Raw genomic sequence first — 19,329 nt, forward strand, 5'->3', positions numbered from 1 at the left:
TAGGTCCTTAATGGTCTCAAAGAATGCAGTGTCAGATACGGAGGCGAAACAGCCTGGTACAACTTATCCCTCTCATCTCCCAAATCCCATATATAATTAAAAGACGTGAACACCAGCGATGAAGAAACAGTTATCAATTATTTAATTCTTGATGGAGAAATGGAAATAAATCTCAAAACCAAGTATTAGGGAGTCACTTGAGGAAAATACAGAATAAAGACCGAACAGTTCTAATGAAAATGAGATGTGTCCACCTCCCCACTTGGTGGACCCTGGCCTGTGTTGTGCAGTTCTGCAGACAACTCTTGGCAGAGGCCAGTGGAGAGAGGTAATATGAAAAACGATGAGCTCTAGAAACTATCCAAGAGTATTAACTGACTAGGTTATAGCATTTGTTTTCATTTATTCGCATCGTTCTGTGCTTTGAAACAATTCCAATCTATACGCTGCTGGAAAAGGCAAGCACTTTCCAGGCTAAGGTCTTCAACACCAACCAACTAGGGTCAATCCATTCTCTGTCACATCTGCAATTAGAGACCGATCCAAGATGGCACAAAACCCCAGAACCAAGAGGGACTGCTTCCCAAAAGGACTGCAGGTCTCCCTTGATGGCACTGAATGAATGAGCTTCCACTCTGATAAAGGTGACGAGAGACCGGAGACATCATGCCACAGGGATATGATGTCTAAAATGAAAGGCGGAGCAGATCCCACTGGAGCTTGCACACTAAATGCAGCAGAATCGAAGAGAAAGTGTCACGTACGAAGTGCATTATAGTAAGAGGGAAATACGGGACCAGGGTTAGCCAAGCCAAAAGAGGGAAATCAACAAGGATTCAGTACAAGGGCAAATTCCAAACACGGGGGCGAAAGGCTCTCTACTGAAGCCTCAGAAGTGCCTAAGTTCTAATCAAACTTCAGCTAACCCCATATCAGATGTCCTGTTTGGGGCAATACATCTGTTCAAACTCTAAATTTAGGAGGAAAATAATGCAAAACAACAGCAACAAAAAAAAAAACCCACCCACTAAAAGACAGCTTCTAAAATTCTAGGACTAGCCAGCGGGAATAAAGACACGGGCCCAGTGCACTCTACAATATCACTAATAACTGAGGGATAAGGGGAAGGAGGCTGGCTGGGAAGCAGAAGAAATTGTTCTCTCTTATCCCCTAAGGGGTAGAGTATCTTCTCAGATGGTAGCTGTAAATCTTGATGCAGTGATCCCAACAGTCCAAGACCAGGAGCTGCCCTTTAGGAGTGAGGGCGATGCCCACCGGACACGTGAGCCCCTCTCGAATGAGGACGCTATAGCCCCCACCCTTGGGGAAGTGGAGAATTTCCTTTCGACTACTGTCAGCCACGATGAGGTCACCACGAGCATCCACACACATGCCGGCGATGCAGCGGAAATCCTCATTCTCTGAGAAGAAGTGGCTGATCTGGCGACCCAGCTGGCCATCGGGGCCCACGGAGCCGATGGAGAAGCCACCCTCCAGGTGGTGCTCATTCTGCCGATTCTCCAGATTGAGGCCCAAGCCCTGGGTGAAGTAGACGGTGCCCTCCGCGTCACAGGTGACAAACTTGGGCCGCACGGCGCTACAGAGGCAGCTGTATTTGACCACCCCTGCTCCTCGGTCAACGGTGAAGCACCAGAGCTTTCCGCCCTCCACGTCAGTTACCACAAACTGGCCGGACGGAAGGGCCGTGATGCCCCAGGGTTTGCTCAGCTGGCTCCTGTGACAGGCCACGCAGTGGCCATCCAGGGTATACACCTTGAGGGAGTTGTCATAGCTGTCGGTTACGCCGATCAGTCCTTGGCAGTTCATGGCCACTGAGAGAGGAGTGAGATTGGGCAGATCGGCGCCAAGGAAGCTCAGCACGAAGCTGTCGATGCCACTAGGGCTGCGGCGGATCTCCTTCAAAAAGCCTTTCCGAGTAAAGACTTGTATACGGTAGTTGCCCCGGTCAGCAACCAGCACCTCGCCTTGACTGGTCACGTAGAGACTGACCGGAAGGTTGAACATGCCTGGAGTGCTGCCCTTGGCCCCCATCTTCTTGAGGAAGAGGCACTGCTGCATATTGGCGGCTGTCTCGGCACTCCGCTGCTTAGCAGGTGAGGCCCGGGGGCTGGCAGCCACTTCCTCGGGGCTCATGTCCATCTCTCTGAACGTAACGGAGGTAGAGGCAGCAGAGGCTGCAGCCTCCATGGCCCAGGAATCTTCCATGTTGACTGTCCGGGGCTTTTTAACAGCCTGCCCGATTTGGAGGGGGCCGACATGGCCCACCTTAAGCAGCTCCACATCCTGTAGGGTGAGCTCCCGGGGCAGGCTGGCCGTGAGCTCTGGCTCCTCCTCATCCGCTGTCTCCTCCAGTAGTGCTACATCTGCCTGCTTGATCTTGGCCAGGAAGTAGTCACAGCGAGACACCGCCTGCACCTCTGCAATGTTAAGCAGGTAACTCTGCTCCTCTACCACTTGGCTGTTGGACTTCTCAACCTCAGCCAAAGAGCCTGTGAAGAACTTGCGAGAGCGAGCCAGCTCTTCCTGGACCCTGCGCTCCTCGTGCCCATACTCCTGGAGAACCGCTTTATACCTTGCCTGAAGGTCCTTGGAGACCCCTTCCAAGGCCACCTTCCGCCGCTGCAGCTCCCCCATCAGCTCCCGCAGACGGGCCAGCTTCTCTCCGAAGTCCTGACGCCGCTCCTCAGCTGCCTCTTTGACAGGGAGTGTACAGTGGCTGGGGGGCTGGTGGTCCGCCTCCCGACAGGGCTCACACAGCACCACACCGCAGCTCCTGCAGAACTGCCTGGGCAGCCGCCGCCCACAGGACCGGCACATGAGCAGCCCCACAGCCTCACTCAGCCCAGCGGTGTCAATGATCTTCAGCACCGTCAGGTTGTCTGTCAGCTGGGTGAGGCTGGTGATGCGGGTAATCTTGCTGCAAAAGGGACAGCGGACACCATTGATGCTACTGGCCAGGAGCTTCTCCAGGCACTGGCGGCAGATGGTATGGCCACAGTGCAGGAGCTTGGGCCGCAACTGCTCCTCTGTGAAGGACTCCATGCAGATGGGGCATTCCAGCACTTCCCGGAGGGCGTCCAGGTTCAGGTGAGACGCTGCTGCCGCCGCGGTGGCCATTGCACTTCCCTTGAGGGGCCTGCTAACACAGCCCAGAACTGAATAGCTTGGTATTCATGCTCCAGAGGGTCAAATCCTGCTAACAAGAATAAGAAGACATTATTCCACTGCCTGTATGAGCTAATTCACTCAAGAAACATTTAGAGAATAGTTATCACTCATTCAGCCACTGACTTAACAAAAATTTATGGAAGTCTGCTCTGCTAGGTGATGGTGATACACAAGGAAGTAAAACAGACAAAGCATTACAGAGTGGGTGAGAAATCAGGGTCTGGATTCTCTGATGCTTAGCTGAGTGACCTTAAGGAAATAACCGAACCCGCACAAAGCTCAGTTTCCCATCACACATCTATGAAGTTGAGGCAGTGATTGTTATCTACTTTATATAGTTTTCAAAAGGGTTAAAGAGCATGACGAACGTGATGCACTTCATATAGTCCATGGTAAGCAGTATGGTTGAAAAATGTTAGTTTTTAGTGAGGTCTACAACTCAATTTATATTAGGAGAAAAGCATAAGAAAATTACATACAGGAAAGGATGATACACAAAATTCCGCAGGGGCATGGAGGATAGTGTAACAGTTCCTGGAGGGACTGGAGAGGGCTCCCCAGAAGCAGTGACACTTCTGATATATGTCTGTACAGAAACAAGGCCTTGAGGGGTAAAGGTATGTTAAGCAAAGAGAACTATGTGAACAAAAGCACAGAGTCTCTTTTATTATGTTCTAGAGAGTTTACCGTGTCACCTTTGGGGTCCTCGGAAGCATACAGTAGGGAAACAGAAAATTATGATTAGCTTTAGGTATTCGGTAAAACATTAGATCAGGAAATGCGTGTATTTTTTCATTTTCTATCCTCCCATCTACTCACTGGTCCACCCAACTAAGGCTGGGCGCCATGTACTGTACCACACTAAGTTATCAAGACACAAATCCTGCCTGACAGATGCTCAAACTTCAGTAAAGGAGACAGGACATGTAGGTAAATAATAGCCAAGGCATAAAACAGTATCATAAATAAGATACAAACTCAATTTGATGAAGGCTAAGAGACACTCTAATTTGAAGGGCAACAGCATTTTCTGGGGGTGCAGGATGGCACTGGATAGGGTCCTGGGTATGTGGAGACCGGGGGGAAAGGAAGTACCAGACAAGGACAGTCTTAACAAAGGTAAGAAAGCAAGGGAAAGAGCAAGAGCTTCAGGGTATTAGGAAGATAACAGAGAACATGGAGCCTCTATAGGTTTCCATCTGCAAAATGAAATAATAATACTGCCTCCACAAGGTCAGTGCAGAGAATAAATGGGATAAGATAGGTAGTGTGTAAACTTCTAAGTTCTGGCTTAGTACCGAAAGTCTTAGGTAAATTTTAGTTCTCTTTTCCCTCATTCTTAGGTTAAAATTGTGGGAGAATTTAGGGAGATCAGAGTAACTGGTTTGATTATGAGATGATTATAAGAAATCCTCGGAGCCAAAATGCGACCTTTAGATTTCATTTTGATGGGCACAGGGAAGCAACACGTTTTGAAGCATAGAACTAATAGGATCAAGGCTTGAATGGAGTAGGTGAAAAGGCAGAGAAACTAGTTTGGAAAACAGCTGCAAAACTGCCTGGGGGAGGTGATGGGGAGCCTGAACCAGGGAGCAGGTGGTGGAAATGGAAAGATGCATTTGAGCCATATTACAGAATTATAATCACCAAGATGAGTAGATTAAAGTGGGGAAGTGGTGTAGCAAGACAGCCAAAGACTCAAACCCAATGATTTAAAAACCAGTACTGCCTTATCAAGACAATTTATTTTTGGCCTGGAACACCCCCTACTTCACAAAGTACGAGCCATGAATGCTCCCACCCACCTTGATCCACATATGCTCATGAAACAGAACAGAGATCTCAGCGCTCTGCAGACTTCTGTCATTGTCATTTTATGCCCCAAATTAGAATGAATAGGCCTCGCAAGGTGAGGCACAGGGATAAATTGCAGCCCTTCTTAAGTGCAAATTCTACAGCTGTGTCCCTGCAGTCTCCTGATAATGCAGATGGTCAGCCATCAAGGAGAAAAGGAGGGCAAGTTAGCTTGGTTTAAGGATAATGCAGCAAGGTGAGAAAAGCTTTGCAAATGTCATCAACTCTTTTCTCCACGCATACAGAAGAAGGGGAGTCTGTGCAGAGATACAGATAATGGAACTTCCCCATATTTAGCTTTGCACGGCAATCTGACAAATATTCAATAGCAGACACACATAATTTATCCAAAGTCAATCCCACTTCTCTTCTACTGGAAGGGATACAGCGTACATCTAGTACCTTCCATGTGCCAGACACCACACTAGATGCTTCATGTACTTAATCTCATTTAATCCTCATAATGACCCTATAAAGTAGGTACTATTTTTATCATCTTATTTCAAGACGAGGAAACTAAGGCTCAGAAAAACTGGCTCAAGGTCACAAAGTGCAAACGTCGTGTAATCCTGCAGTACAAATACCTTTAACTCAGAATTACTTCCAGTTTGGGTTTTGCCCCCCCGCCCCCCGAGTGTCATGTAACATTTGTTCACAACTGTTCTCTATAAATGAGAACTTTGAAAAATGCTGCCTTGTAACAATTTTCTCCACAAATAAGAAAGAACAATACTATTGTAAAGAGATTTAGCTCCAATGGAGTTGGTTGGCAACACTGACTTATTAGCTGGGCGACCCATTCTCCTGCACCGGCCTTGCAACCCATTCTGACTCAAACCCATGTCTCAACAAAATTACACACTATCATATATCAGGAACCTCTCTTAGAGGTTCTCATGTGAATATGTGAAACTTACTACTGAATTCTTAAATGCCATCGGTCTGGGCACAGTAGTATAGAAAAACTGATAGAAACCTCAACTCAGAATCCATGCAAACTTTAGTTCTAAACCAATAGCTTCAGCTCCTTCTTCCATCATCTGGCACAACAGACTGAGGGCAACATTTGGTGTTTAGATCCAGAGCATGTTACCTTACAATGCAAGGGACATCTGTTCTTCCCAAAGCTGGCACTGCAGATCAGCTAATGAAACAAGTCTGCCAACTTGTAAAAATACTAGCAAATTCTTTCCCCAGCTTTCTGGAATATCATACCACCTCCTTCAGTTAAAAAGCCTCTTGCCTCCCTTTCTAAGCCATCCACTTTAAAAAATGAATTTACTATGCCCACATCCATATCCCAAATTATCTCAGCTATCTGCAGCTTCACTGGGCTCTCCGAGGCAGAAGAGAATGTCAAGGATTCCTACTCTAAAGCGGGCTTGCCTTGCCAGGAAAACATGAGTTCCCATCACGGAAGCATCAGGTATGAAGCCTCAGACTTGGAAAAGCCTGAGCTACGTCTCCCATGTCTATGACCTGCGAACGCTGCCTTCAGCAGGAGCCTAGCCTGATACAGAGCTGTGTGACAGGCAGGTACATTCCCCCTCCTGGAGAAACATTCGTCTAGCCGATACTGTTAATACTGAGAATGATTCAGACGGGAAGCCAATTCGAACTCAGTTCCCCTGAAAGGACTAGAGGAGTGACAGGAATTGTCTTATCCCAAGGCTCTTTGTTAGCTGCCCGTTCTCTGTCATATAAAGCCCAAAACCAATCAGAATGAACCAACATGTTACTTGTGTCTTGTCTACCTTCATGATACCTTGAAGGTGTTTCCTGTTGCACACTTTGTACTCTCAACTTCTGACCTCTCACCTCACTGCTCCGATCTCAGGATCGCTACTGCACATCCCCTACTACTATAGCCCAGCTCTTCAGCTCCAGATAAGAATGTACCCCTTGAGCTGTGTTTGCTTCAGCTGCGCTAAGACTCAGGAAAATTCTATAGTCATACCCTAACCTGATCTAGCCCCAGACTTTCCCCGGTCCATGATTTAAATAACCAGGATAGCAGAGAAAACAAAAACAAAAACAAAAAACCCCATGAACCTTGAAATCACAACTGGGATCAAATCAGCACAGCCGTTAACAAGTTGTGAGATAACAGGCAAGTCATTTAACCTCACTAAACCTGCGTCTTACTTTACAAAAAGTAAGAAACTAGGGATAATGCATATCAAGTGCCTAGTCTGGTAAACGGCAGGTGTGGAACAAAAAACTGTTATTTACCATAATTTTGGTAACAATCAGCAATCAGCAACAGTATTAACAATAATAACAACTACTACTGGTTTTAACAAAGCACTAGTTTTTAGCAAAACTAGTTTAACCAGTTTACAAACTACATTTTCCAAGGGATGAAAACCCCCTCCTGGCAGATAAAAGCACATAAAGATCAATAAAAGGACAGGCCAGCTTTGGAAGAACGTGATTGAGGACACTAGGTATCCGTGCTAGAAACTGATGGGCAAATGAATTCACAACCTCTCTTGTCCAGAAAACAAGCTCCTCCTAGCAGGGACTAAATATCGAATGCTAGAATTAGTAGAGAGCTCAAAGAATAAAACAGATGAGTAAACGGAGAGATCAAGAACTCATTAATCGTATGTCAGAACTAGGACTAAAAGATAGGCACTGGGGGTGACCAGTATCCTACAGATGAAGAAAGCGGGCTCAGGGATCAGGCTTTTTGGATGTGTATCCTGGCTCTACTGCTTACTGTGGACTGACCTCTCTAGTTCTCAGTTTATCTAAGAAAGAGGGCTTTAACACAGCATCTTCCTCACCAGGTGACTGTAAAGGTTAAATGGGCTTATGTGTATAACACACTTAGTACAGCACCAAGGGAGGCATCCAGTTAACTGTGCAGGATGTGACACTGTAGTGGAAGCCACCACCCAGCCAATGAGAAGAAAGAGGCACTTTTCAAAAGGCATCCTGTACCCAAGATATCAGATCTGTAAATTCCAAAAATAAAAATTCTGAGCCTTCACTAGAGAGCTTTACCTGGTCTCAGAATCAAAAGATTAGCGATGACCAAAGGTCATACCTCCATCAGCCTCTTGAGGGCTTAGGCCATCAGCATCACTGAAGAGCCCTCAGCGATTAATTACATGAATCTTTACTGAGCACGTACTATGAATCGAGCCCCATACAAACCCTAGGGATATAATCTTGACCGAAACCAAACATGAATAGAGCTCTTTACCTAAAAAGTAGAAACCATGTAAAATAGTACATTTTCTTTCACAAGGCATGAAGGCCCATCCTACCACTGACACACTCCTTGGGTTTGACAGGGGGTTTTGCAACCCTTTACCTTTCTGAACTGTGTTTGGTCCTCTTGCATTTGAATGGAATGGTAATCCAGTGCCTGACAGAGTCTGTGAGGGCCCCACGTGACACTCACCTACTCTGTGTGGAAGAGGGTTTGGAGTTGACTCAGGACATTTAAGGTTACCTGTAAACAGCTCAGAAAAACTCAACAAGTAGAAGCTTATAGGGAAACACAGACATGACCCCTGGAGCTGTATGGTCTGAGACACACAACCCAGAAGGAAATGTTTGTGGAAAAGGAAACCTTAGCTAAAATATGTCAAGGACAGGTTAAATCAATAATAGAGTTTGCTGGAAAGACATTTGTCTGTTCTCTGTCTTCTAAAACTGCAGGAGCTGGAAAGCTCCCTTGCATCTTCCACAAACATTTGCGTAGTATCGGTGCTGCCAAAGCGACTCAGAGAATCTAGGACAAGGGGAAAAAGCCAACAGTCCTTTTTCAGAGGACCTTCAACTCATCTCCACCCACCCACCTCTCTTCCAGTTCTTTTATCTACATATAACACATGTTCACCTAATCATGAGCTTCTGATGAAAGGAGCAGGAAGCAGATCCCGGGAAAGGTACAAGAGGAGATGGGAATTTGGGAGAGACTGGTGGGGGCAGCTTAGGGGCACTGAAATTTGGCAAAGCAACCCTTAGTTCCTTTCTAGCAATGCCTTCCTCTTATATTTGCTACCTCTCATAAAACTATCACTTTTTGAATGTCAGGCAGCTTTTATTACAGTATCTCCTATTCTCATAATAACTATGTGAAATATGTGTTAATCCCTCTTTATGAATAAGGAAACCAAAGTTCAGAGAAAAGTAATCTAAGGTCTCAAAGCTAGTAGGTGGTAGACCTGAGATTCAAATCCAGGTGTGTCAACTCCCAGCCGTAAAACCACACGGGCTCAAAAAGTGTGTTACTGTTCCCGTAACTGATGAGGCTACTATTAGCTCTAGGCAGTCTGGCTGAGGATGGTGGTAAAGGCTCCTAGGAATGATTTTTTAAATCGAATTGCTTGTTATACCAAAAAGAAAAAAAAAAAAAAAACAGAGGGAGGGTCACAGAGGCAGCACGTCAGTGTGCAGGGACAGTGATCTACTTAAAGGGCTTCGTAAACCTAACTACCAAATTCTCCAGACATAGGTGTGTGGGCTGTAAGTGTTGGAAAAGCCTTTCTAATAAAACTACTAAAAAAAAAAAAAAAAAAAAAAAAAAAACTAAAAAAAAAAAATAAAACTACTATAATAGTACCTCGGAGTCAAACTGGGCTCACAGCCCCACTTTGCCCCTTGCTGTGTAGCCTCGAGTAAAGCATTTAGCCTATTTGTTTTCTCATCTGCAAAATAAGGAATAACATCTACACTGTTGGCAGGATCATTGGCAGGATTAACAGAGTTAATGTGCATAATAAACAATAAATGATTGTTATTCTTATTTTTAATAGACTGAGGCTGATCAGAAGTATCTGTCCAAGGTCGCCTGGTAAATTAGCTGCAGTTGGAGGGATTTTGGACCTCAAGCCTCTAATTCCCAGGGTGAATCCATCACCGTGACATAGTTTCCCTAAAGTGGTGTGTATGGATACCCCAGCTAGGTCTCTTGCCTTCTGATGTGGTCCTACTATGTTTTGAACCGCCTTCAGCAATGCTGTGGCTAGTCCTGGAGCAGACAGGGCAAATGCTGTTCTGTCGCAGGGGAGAGAGGCCCAAGCGGTCCTTCGGAAGCAGGGGTTATCTTCCAGAGTAGGACTGCCTTCACTTTTAGTCCCTGCTGAAAGCCAGGGCCTCTACACCTCACCCTTCAGTCTCCTGCACTTCATCCTAACCTCAGGCTCCTCCCCGTATCTGCTCACTGGTCCTGGTCTAAGAGCAAATCAAGAACAAAGTCCAGGGTTACTCCCTGCGTAATGAGAGAGTTCTGTCCCCTTTAGAGTTCAGCTTGATACTCAGTGATACTCACTGGGCAATCCTTTCGTTAGAGGGGAATGGGCTGGGACAGTAAGACGGAGCAGACCCCAGCAAGAAGAAACGCAAAGAAACAGGAAATATCCAGGATTACGGAGAATCTGAATATGAGCCTAGCTCTGCATCCCTAAGCTAGGCAACCCTAACCACGTCACTTCCTAAGCCTCAGCTTCCTTACGTGTAAAACTAGACACAGTAGGGCCTGCTTAGGAGTGCTGTGATGGAAACGCAAGTCACGAAGGAGATATAAACATCAAAACTACTAAAACCTGAGTGCTCCCGGGCGCCAGACACCAACCTCTCTGATTTACTTCACCTGGGTCTTCACGATCGTCTACTGGCGCAGTCCCGCTCTTAACTCCATTTGACAGGTGAAGAGCCAGGGAACAGGGAGGCTAAGTAACTCGTTCAAGATCGCACAGCCGAGAAGGGATAGAGGCAGGATCTGAATCCAGGATATCTGACTCCTCGGGAGTGTTCTGCAGCTCTGGCACTGTTGACAGCCTGGACCAGATAATTCTTTGTTGTGGGGAGGGAGAGGGAAAGGGGGGGGGGTGTCCAATGCACCTTAGAATGTTTAGCAGTATCCTTGGTTTCCGCCTACGAGAGGCTGGTAGTCCCCTGTACTCCAACTGTGACAACGGGAAGAGGTCTCCTGACATTGCCAAGTGTCCCCTGGGGGGGACCCCTCCTAGAACTTGGAGCCAGGCTAAGTACTCAGCGTTCCCCTTCTCTGTGTCCTCCCCAGACCCCTCACTCACAGGGCCACAGCCTCCGGGGCCGTCAGGCTGTGATGGACCCTACCTCGGATCCATTCAGTCACCTTACATAAGTGATCAAGAAAACAAGGCCTGCGATCTAGTTCCACCCACCCCTTGGAGGTCGCCTGTGGTCTGCTCTCACGGCTTGGAGGCACAGGCCAAGGGGTGCTGGGGCACATGACCTTGGGTGGTTTGCTGCTCCACCGCCTCCTGGACCTCGCGGACCTGACCGGACCCGCCGCCTGCTCCTCCCAGGCCTGCAGCATCCCCTGAGCTCTGCTAAACTCCGCACACTCCAACCCGGCGCATGCTTCATCCCTAGGTCCTTGGGACGCCAGTGTTGCCTGTGCTTCCCGTGCAGGCTCCTGGGGAAACTCCCTCTGCAGCCCGAGGCGCCCAGAGCCTCTCAGTCTGCAGCCCAGGGAGCGCCCTCCACCCTGGCCCTCCACCCTCCCGGGGAGGATCCGGCCTTCGGGGCTGGGTGCTGAGCCCTGTCCGACTCTGGGCTCCGGTGCCCCGAATCCCCCCGGCGCAGACCCCGTAGGCCGTGCCCGCCGCTCCGCAGCCTCCAGCCCCGCCTCTGCCCTCCCGCGACCGCAGCCAGGTCCCTCCAGGCTCACAGGGCGCCGCCTCCCCGGGCCCCCCCGAGAACCCGGCCCTGACGTCCCCCGGATCCCACCTGGAGAATCCCCCCCCGCCCCCGGGGCAATCACAGAGCCCCGGGCCCCGCCCTCTGCGACCTCAGGTCGGGCCCCGGATTCCCTCGGGCCTCCTGGGGTGCAGCACCCCGGATCGCAGACCCCTCCTGTTTCCGAGGCTCTGCACCCCGATGCCCCCGGGGCCCTCCCGGCTCCCGGCTCCCAGCTCCAGCCGCTGCACCCCCCGAGCTCGGGGCCCACGTTACCTGGGGCCGCCCAGATGCTGCACCGCGGGGTCCGGGGCCGCATCCCCTCCGAGCTCCTCTGCCCCCGCGGCCCCACCCCCACCCCACCCCCACCCCCAGCCGGTCCTGCCCCTCCGATCCGGCCCCCAGACCCGGCCGGTCGGGCGTGTCCCGCCGCCGCACACCAGCCCCCCCGCCCCACCTCCGGCCGCGACCTCCCGCCCGCCCCTTACCTGACCGCCCGCGGCCCCGACGCGTCCGCCGCCGCCAGCCCACCCGCCCGCCCGCCGCTCACTGCGCACGCGCCGCCGGGCGCCCCTTGGCGGCCGCTGATTCGCAGAGCCGCCTGTCCGTCAGCGCGCCCCGCCCCGGGGCATGCTGGGACTTGTAGTCGCGCGGGTCCGAGCCTCCGAGGCCCAGCGGCTGCCGCCCGGGTGGAGGGAACCTTGGGCTCTGTGCCCCCATTGTGCGGACTGCGAAACTGAGGCGAGAGCAGCCTGCCCGGGCCCCTCAGCGTGTGTGAAGCGCTGCGCTGGCCGCTGAGGTCCCGGTCCAGGAGCCGGCCTCCGCCGGGCCTTGGCCGCCGGCAGCACCTGGGGAGCGCAGGGGGGCCCGTGTGACCAGTGGCGGCAGGTGCGGGGCGGGGGACAGAGCCCCCGGGGGGCGGCCGCAGAGCCTGGACTCGCCTCGAAAGGCCGTCTTCGGTTCCTGGGATGCACCGCAGCCTCCGTGCAAGGTGGTGGGGTGGCCGCAGCGCTGGGCCAGCGCGGGGAGGCTACAGCGGAGGGGAAGACGGGACGCGCTTTGCACCTGCTGCCCCTGCACACCGAAGCCTCCCGGACCCAAACCCAATCTGCTCCGGCTTGGGGGGCGGGGGGGTCGGTGCACAGTGCGACCCGGTGGGAGGCCTCAGGCCTAGGGCGGCTGAGCACCTGTGCGCCCTTCCGTAGTGCCAGGCCGAGTACCTGCTCCTGCAGGTGACCGCCCGGTGCAGTAGCCTGGCCCCGAGCTGGAACTCCCACTTAGATCCGGGACGCTGCACAAGGATAACACAACAAGCAGAAATAAGAGCCAGACTATCCTCTTTGAGCACTTAGTGTGCAGCCGAGGCTAAGCACTTCCCATGCACAGTCCCTTAATTCCCATAACCTCCCTGTTCAGATACGCAGCACACGCTCAGGTGGTTCCGCAGCAAGGCCTGGAGGCTAAAGCCCAGCCTGGGACCCTAAGATTAGATGAGAATCCACCCTGATTATCTTGTTTCACCTCTCAGTGGCCCATTTCCTTATTTCTAAAATTTTTTTTATTATTATTTATGACAGTCACAGAGAGAGAGAGAGAGAGAGAGAGAGAGAGAGAGAGAGGCAGAAACACAGGCAGAGGGATTATTTCTAAATGGAGATGATAAGGTTTGCTATGATGATTAGCTAAGATTATGAATACATAGTGGTTTGCACTTAACAGTATTTTTTTTTAAATTGTGATTCTTAACACTTTTCAGATTGCTGATTCCAGAAGCCCCCCAGCACCCAGCATTTCAGATATTAAGGACAATGAGGGTCTGGATTGATATACTTATGACATACTTTGAACAGGCCTGGGGGCTCCAGATGCTTGAAAGAACTCTGGGGACTATTTATTTATTTTTTAGTATTTAAAAATATTTTATTTACTCATTCATGAGAGACACACAGAAAGAGGCAGAGACGCAGGCAGAGACGCAGGCAGAGGGAGAAGCAGGCGCCCTGCGGGGAGCTCGATGTGGGCCTGGATCCCAGGATCCTGGGGTCACACCCTGAGCTAAAGGCAGGTGCTCCACCACGGAGCCACCCTGGCGTCCCTCTGGGGGCTATTTAGACCTCAAGGATATATTTGCAGTCCATGACCAGCCAGGATTTGACTAGATCAACCAGGAATTAGTTGAGTCAGGAGTGGGCTAAAGAGGGAGCCCAGCTGGGCTGGGGACTTGAGGGGCCCTGGGGCAGATTTTGCTCAAAATTGGCAGCCAGCCAGTGGGTGCAAACAGAACCCTGTAGGGCCAAGGGAGGAGGAATGCTTGCCTCTGTTAGCACAGTGCCCAGCACAGAAGAGTTGCTGACTGAGTCAGACTCAGAAATGTGACTTGAAGGAAATTGCATTTCCTGTCTGATTTCCGCTTATTCTAGCTACAAGATAACTCAAAGGGGTCAATTAAGTAATAGGGGACCATTTTTTTGAACACCAGCAATATACCATGCACTTCATAGTGTCACATGTCAAAATTAATCCCCTCAGTAATGATTCAAATAGATATTGGTAGCCTCATCTTACAAAGAGGAATCAGACTCAGCAGGACCAGAGAGCTCGGCTACCTTAGCCTCCCAGGAAGTGGGAGGGCTGAGGTACCTGGACCACGTAGGCCCACGGACGTGCTCCGAACCACCATTCGAAGACTACTCACATTTTATGACACCAGTTATCTATTTTATTGAGTAAGGTTTGTTTATAAGGACCCAAAGAGGAGGAGAGATGACGATGTTTAGCAACTGAAGGAATATGGGGCAAATCCCGGCCGCTAGGACCAAGGAGCATGAGCCTGTCAAGGCAGTGACACGCAATGAGCTCTTCTGAGCAGCACTGCCAGAGAACAGCAGGAATCGCCTTCTGCCCTGAATTTCTTTCATGTTGGAGACCCAGAGTGGCCGGTTTCACCAGACTGGCAAGAAACCTTTCTGGACAGCGACCCTGGGTACTTCTAGCAAGTCACTGTCTTACAGGTTGGGAGACTGGGAGGGTTACTGTCAAATAGCTTCTTCCTGAGCTTAAGATCCTACTTACACCCTCTCCTCAGATCGGATGGGGAGATACCACTCTGTGTGCTGAAAACCACAGTTCCCAGCCCCCAGAACCCAGCATCTCAATTCAGGACTCATCGTGTTTTTATATCTGTGTTTCCCCACTCCGAGAGAGGAGCCTGGTGATGTGCCTCTGACGGTCTGGGGATGTCGAACAAGCATGCCTTTAAAGAACAATGACGAAAGACCCTCCTTTCTTCTCTTTAAAAAAAAAAAAAAATGTTTGTTTGACTGTCTTTTTTTTTTTTTTTTTTTAGTGTTTAAAATTACTTACCAGTTAAATTAATTACTACCCTTCCCACAAAAATCTCAGAGTAAAATAAATACCCTGGGAAAAAGTCACTCATTTTAATTCCGTGGCTTTGCCTACTCTGGCACAATATTAGCATTCCTCATACATAGACATTTTTAAAAATACTCTTTGTGGAGTACTTTAAATACTCTTTATTCAGCATTTTAACATAACCTTTTTTTTTTTCCCCCACTTAACGTTAAGCGCTACCTGGATCGGTTTCCTAGGACTGTCATAACAAAGTATCACAAAGTGGGTGGCTTAACACAGGAGAAATTTATTTCTTTCGCAGTTCTGGAGGCGAGATGTCTGAGATCAAGGTATCAGTGTGACCAGGTTTTCTCTGAAGTCTCTAAGGGAAGATCCTTCCTTTCCTTTTCCAGCTCCTGCTGGCTACAGGCATCCCTTGGCTTGTGGTAGCAACTCCAGTGTCTGCCTCTATCTCCTCGTGGCCAGTTTCTGTCTCTGTGTCTCCATCGTCACACGTCATTCTCCTCAATGGGTGTGTCAGTGTTTTCTTTTAAGGGCAACAGTCACAGTAGATTAAGTGTGACCGTTATCTTAGCCAATTACATCTACAAGGATCCTATTTCCAAATAAAGTCACATTCTGATGTACAGGATGTCAACCTATCTTTTTGGGGGACACAGTTCAACCAATAGCATCACCCTATGAGATACACACTATTTTCTCCATTTCCTAAGATTTCTAGTTTAACCTCTCTCTCCCTTTTTTCTTAAAGATGAGAATAATAGGAGCTAACTCACAGGATTGGGGGCAGGGGCAAATGAGAGATATTAGATGTTAAGCTTTCACATTTTAGGATGTTATCTGACATGTAGTAATGTTCATGTTAAAGCACTTATTATTATTAATAAGAAGTTAGTTTGCTTGTTGAGTCCACAATTGTGTAGCAGGAAGGGAAAGGGCTTGTGGAAACCCAAGGCCTGGAAAGTTATTGTGAGGAAAAGATGAAAAGGTGATTTGAAGCAAATCTTGGTAACTTGTTGCAACTGACAAGCTGTAGAACCTTGGAGAATTCACTTAGCCTTTGCTGTACGTTACTTTCTACCTCTGCCAAATGAGAGGAAAAAGAATATTGTGAATTTTGGATGACTTAACAGAGCTCAGGTTTTCAGAGCACTGCCTGGTAGAGGGTGTTCTGTGAATGTTAGCTCTTGTCATTATTATCATTACCGTGATTTACACTATTCTTGACAAAATCTTTTCCTTTTTTCCTCTTGCTAGCAATGAATTCTGAGGCGGATGAGGAATTTTTGCTTATAGAGTATAAGGGAGAAAAATGGAAGGAATTAAAACCAATACTTCCTAACCAAGTTTGTTTGAGTCTAGAGGTTTAAAATCGCTAAAATTTCCATGAAATGAAATAATAAAATTATATCCGTCTATCGTTATTACTTATGTTTAAACTGAATAATAAATTACCCCAAAGTGTTGTGGTTTAAAACAACACACATTTCATTTCATTTTTTTTAATTTAAACTTAATTTAGTTAAGGTATATTATCAGTTTCAGGAGCAGAATTTAGTGATTCATCAGTTGCATAGAACACCCAGTGCTCTCCTTGGGACTCCTGGGTGGCTCAGTGGTTGAGCACCTACCTGCCTTGGGCTCAGGTCGTGATCCTGGGGTCCTGGAATTGAGTCCCACATCTGGCTCCCCACAGGAAGCCTGCTTCTCCCTCTGCCTGTGTCTCTGCCTCTCTCTCTGTGTCTCTCATGAATAAATAAGTAAAATCTTTTTTTTTTAAAGTGCCCTCCTTAATGCCCATCACCCAGTTACCCCATCCACCCAGCCTCTTCCCCTCCAGCAACCTTCAGTTTGTTTCATAGAGCTAAGAGTCTCTTATGGTTTGCCTCCTTCTCTGTTTTCATCCTACTTCTTCCTTCCCTTCCCCTATGTTCGTGAAACAAAACCAACAAAGCAACATACATTTCTTATTTCACAGACTCGGAGAGTCAGGAATCTGAGCACAGCTTAGGTGGATCCTCTACTTCATGGTTTCTCGTAGGACTCCAATTAGCTGTCAGCCAGAGCTGGAAGTTTGACGGGGAAAGGATCCATTTCCAAGATCATTTACATAGTTGATGGCAGGATTCGGCTCTTTAAGGGTTTTTGGACCGATGGCCTCCGTTTCTTGCTGCCTTTTGGCTAGAGACTTCCAGTGGTTCCCTGACATGTGATCCACTCCCTGAGAGCCTGTTTCATCAAAGCAAGAGAGAGTCTGAGCAAAGCAGAAGTCACAGTGTTTTGTAACCTAATCACAGCAGTGATATCCCTTATTGCCATGTTCTATTGGTTGAAGGCAAGTTACTCAAAATGAGATACTGGAAGTTAAGCATTTACATTTTAGGATGTTGCCCGACATGTAGTGATGTTTACTTTAGTGCACTCATTATTAAGTTACTCAAGTGGAAGAGATTCTAATAGGCCATGCAGATCACTCCAGACCATTTTAGAGGCTCCATCGCTCCCACCTGCCTTTTGTCTTCCACTCTTCCTTTTCTCCTTCTTCAATCTCTTATCCTGTTTATGTATCCCTCTATCCACCACCTCTCTATCTGCCATTAGTCTACTTTCTGCCGAAACTGACTCTGATCTACATATGCTATACTCAATACTCGTGCATTTCTTAGTCTGACCTTCCCTCAGGACATGGTAATGTTCAATACATATTTGAATTCAATTTAAATATATGGCATAAAAAAGCATAGAAAAGGAGTCAACTTTCTCCATCACTTTAATATAACCATTATGTTGGTTATAATCATCTAAGTGTAAACATTTACATGGTTCTCCTTTAATATATCCATGCATACTTATGACCAAGTTGGGTATCCAACAAATGTTTTTCTAATAAATACAAGTTTTTCTATTTACTTAATATAGGAAAATGTTTGAGATCAGTTTTTCCCCCAGTCTTCATAGTCAAACTGGCTACATGAAACATTGTCAGATTGACAGGCCTTTGTTGAACATTTAACCATCACAAATAAGGCTGCATACATGTTATTGTGCGGGGAGGAATTTTTTTTTTTAATTTTCTTGAACTGATATGGAGACAGCTGGTTTAGAGTTTTGAAACCTCATTTTAATATCATACACATTTCTGTGCATTGGCCAGATCCACTTTCTAATAGTTTCAACTAGTGCGTATAGTCCAAGGTCGGCAGTAATCAAACACTGACTGAGTCGGAACTTGATAAATGTCCGTAGCATTTGAAGGCTTGCCCAGAGAACATTCCCTGTGTAGCACCATCAACCTCAACTCAACCCAATGTTAAGTGAGGGTTGCTGAAAAATTTCCCATGGGCCTTATTTCTACAAAGTCCCACATCTCAACCCCGTTGCATATTTCCTGTTATCAGAGCTCCGGGATTTCTTTCACCTTTCTCTTTATGGTGTCTACCATGGTCTACTTCATAGATCCATATCGGCAAGACTGGGTGGCAGTAGACAAAGAGACAGTCTCCTTTCTCCAAACTCTTCCCCCATCTCATGTCACTGCTAACCATTATTCTAATTTATTCTTACAAAAGTAGGAACCTCTAATTGCTATTTAAAAGAGAAATTTAAACATAATACAAGTAAAAATGCACTTAGAAGAGACCATCTAAACAGTACATACTGTAGATGTGAAAAATTACTCCTCATTCTACTCCCCAGCAATAATTGCCTTTACCGATTTTGTGTAATCCTCTGGCAGCCCTCTTTTTCTCTGTGTTTTATTGAGAAAAGTACACATGCAAGAAGAGAAAATGGTAGAGTGGATCCCTGTGCGCCCATCACCCTGCAATAATTGTTGTCAATAGTTTGCTGATTTTGTTTCAGCTGTCCCTCACCCCCAATTTGTTTTTTGTTGCTGAAGTCTTTTAAAGTAAATCCCAGATATCCTATCATTCCTCCTTTAAATACCTCAGTATGCATCTCTAACAGACAATTATTTTTCAGCATAATCTCTCAGCATCATTATCACATCTAGCAGTTCATATTCGAGCATCCTCAACTGCTTCAAAATATATCTATTTTTTAGTAGGTGTCTTTAAATAAGGATCAAAATGTCTACATGTCATATTAGGTGTTCTTTGGTCTGTTAATAGTCACACCTATTACACCCATGCCATTGTTTGTTGAAGCCATTGACTCATATGTTCTTTAGAATTGTCTACTTCGCAGATTTAGGTAATGGCTCCCTCTTCGTGT

The 19,329-nt window shown here is 47.5% G+C and overlaps 2 protein-coding genes across 8 annotated transcripts in view; one reads left to right on the forward strand and one right to left on the reverse strand.

The window, feature by feature from the left end:
* The window catches only part of ASTN2 (astrotactin 2), an 861,071-nt gene that overhangs the window by 636,017 nt on the left and 205,725 nt on the right, over window positions 1-19,329 (forward strand). The gene's annotated exons all lie outside the window — the stretch shown is intronic.
* TRIM32 (tripartite motif containing 32) lies at window positions 126-12,270 on the reverse strand. Of its 7 annotated transcripts, XM_041763129.1 has the most exons (3): window positions 12,001-12,052; window positions 10,634-10,839; window positions 126-3,214 (listed from the first exon to the last, which is right to left on the reverse strand). In XM_041763129.1, the coding sequence occupies exon 3, from the start codon at window positions 3,136-3,138 to the stop codon at window positions 1,171-1,173; it is 1,968 nt and encodes a 655-aa protein (XP_041619063.1). In that variant the 5' UTR covers window positions 3,139-3,214; window positions 10,634-10,839; window positions 12,001-12,052; the 3' UTR covers window positions 126-1,170. The 7 variants fall into 7 exon arrangements, with proteins under 7 accessions (XP_041619063.1, XP_041619061.1, XP_041619062.1 ...); XM_041763127.1 differs by lacking the exons at window positions 10,634-10,839; window positions 12,001-12,052 and adding an exon at window positions 12,213-12,270; XM_041763128.1 differs by lacking the exons at window positions 10,634-10,839; window positions 12,001-12,052 and adding an exon at window positions 12,213-12,253 and having other exon boundaries at window positions 126-3,217.

This window comes from Vulpes lagopus, chromosome 7, assembly GCF_018345385.1.
Source record: "Vulpes lagopus strain Blue_001 chromosome 7, ASM1834538v1, whole genome shotgun sequence".
NCBI classification, from domain to species: Eukaryota; Metazoa; Chordata; class Mammalia; order Carnivora; family Canidae; genus Vulpes; species Vulpes lagopus.

What these genes read in the sequence shown, in the direction of transcription:
- TRIM32 (XM_041763127.1), bottom strand. Translation starts at nt 3,138, where the DNA reads ATGGCCACCGCGGCGGCAGCAGCGTCTCACCTGAACCTGGACGCCCTC.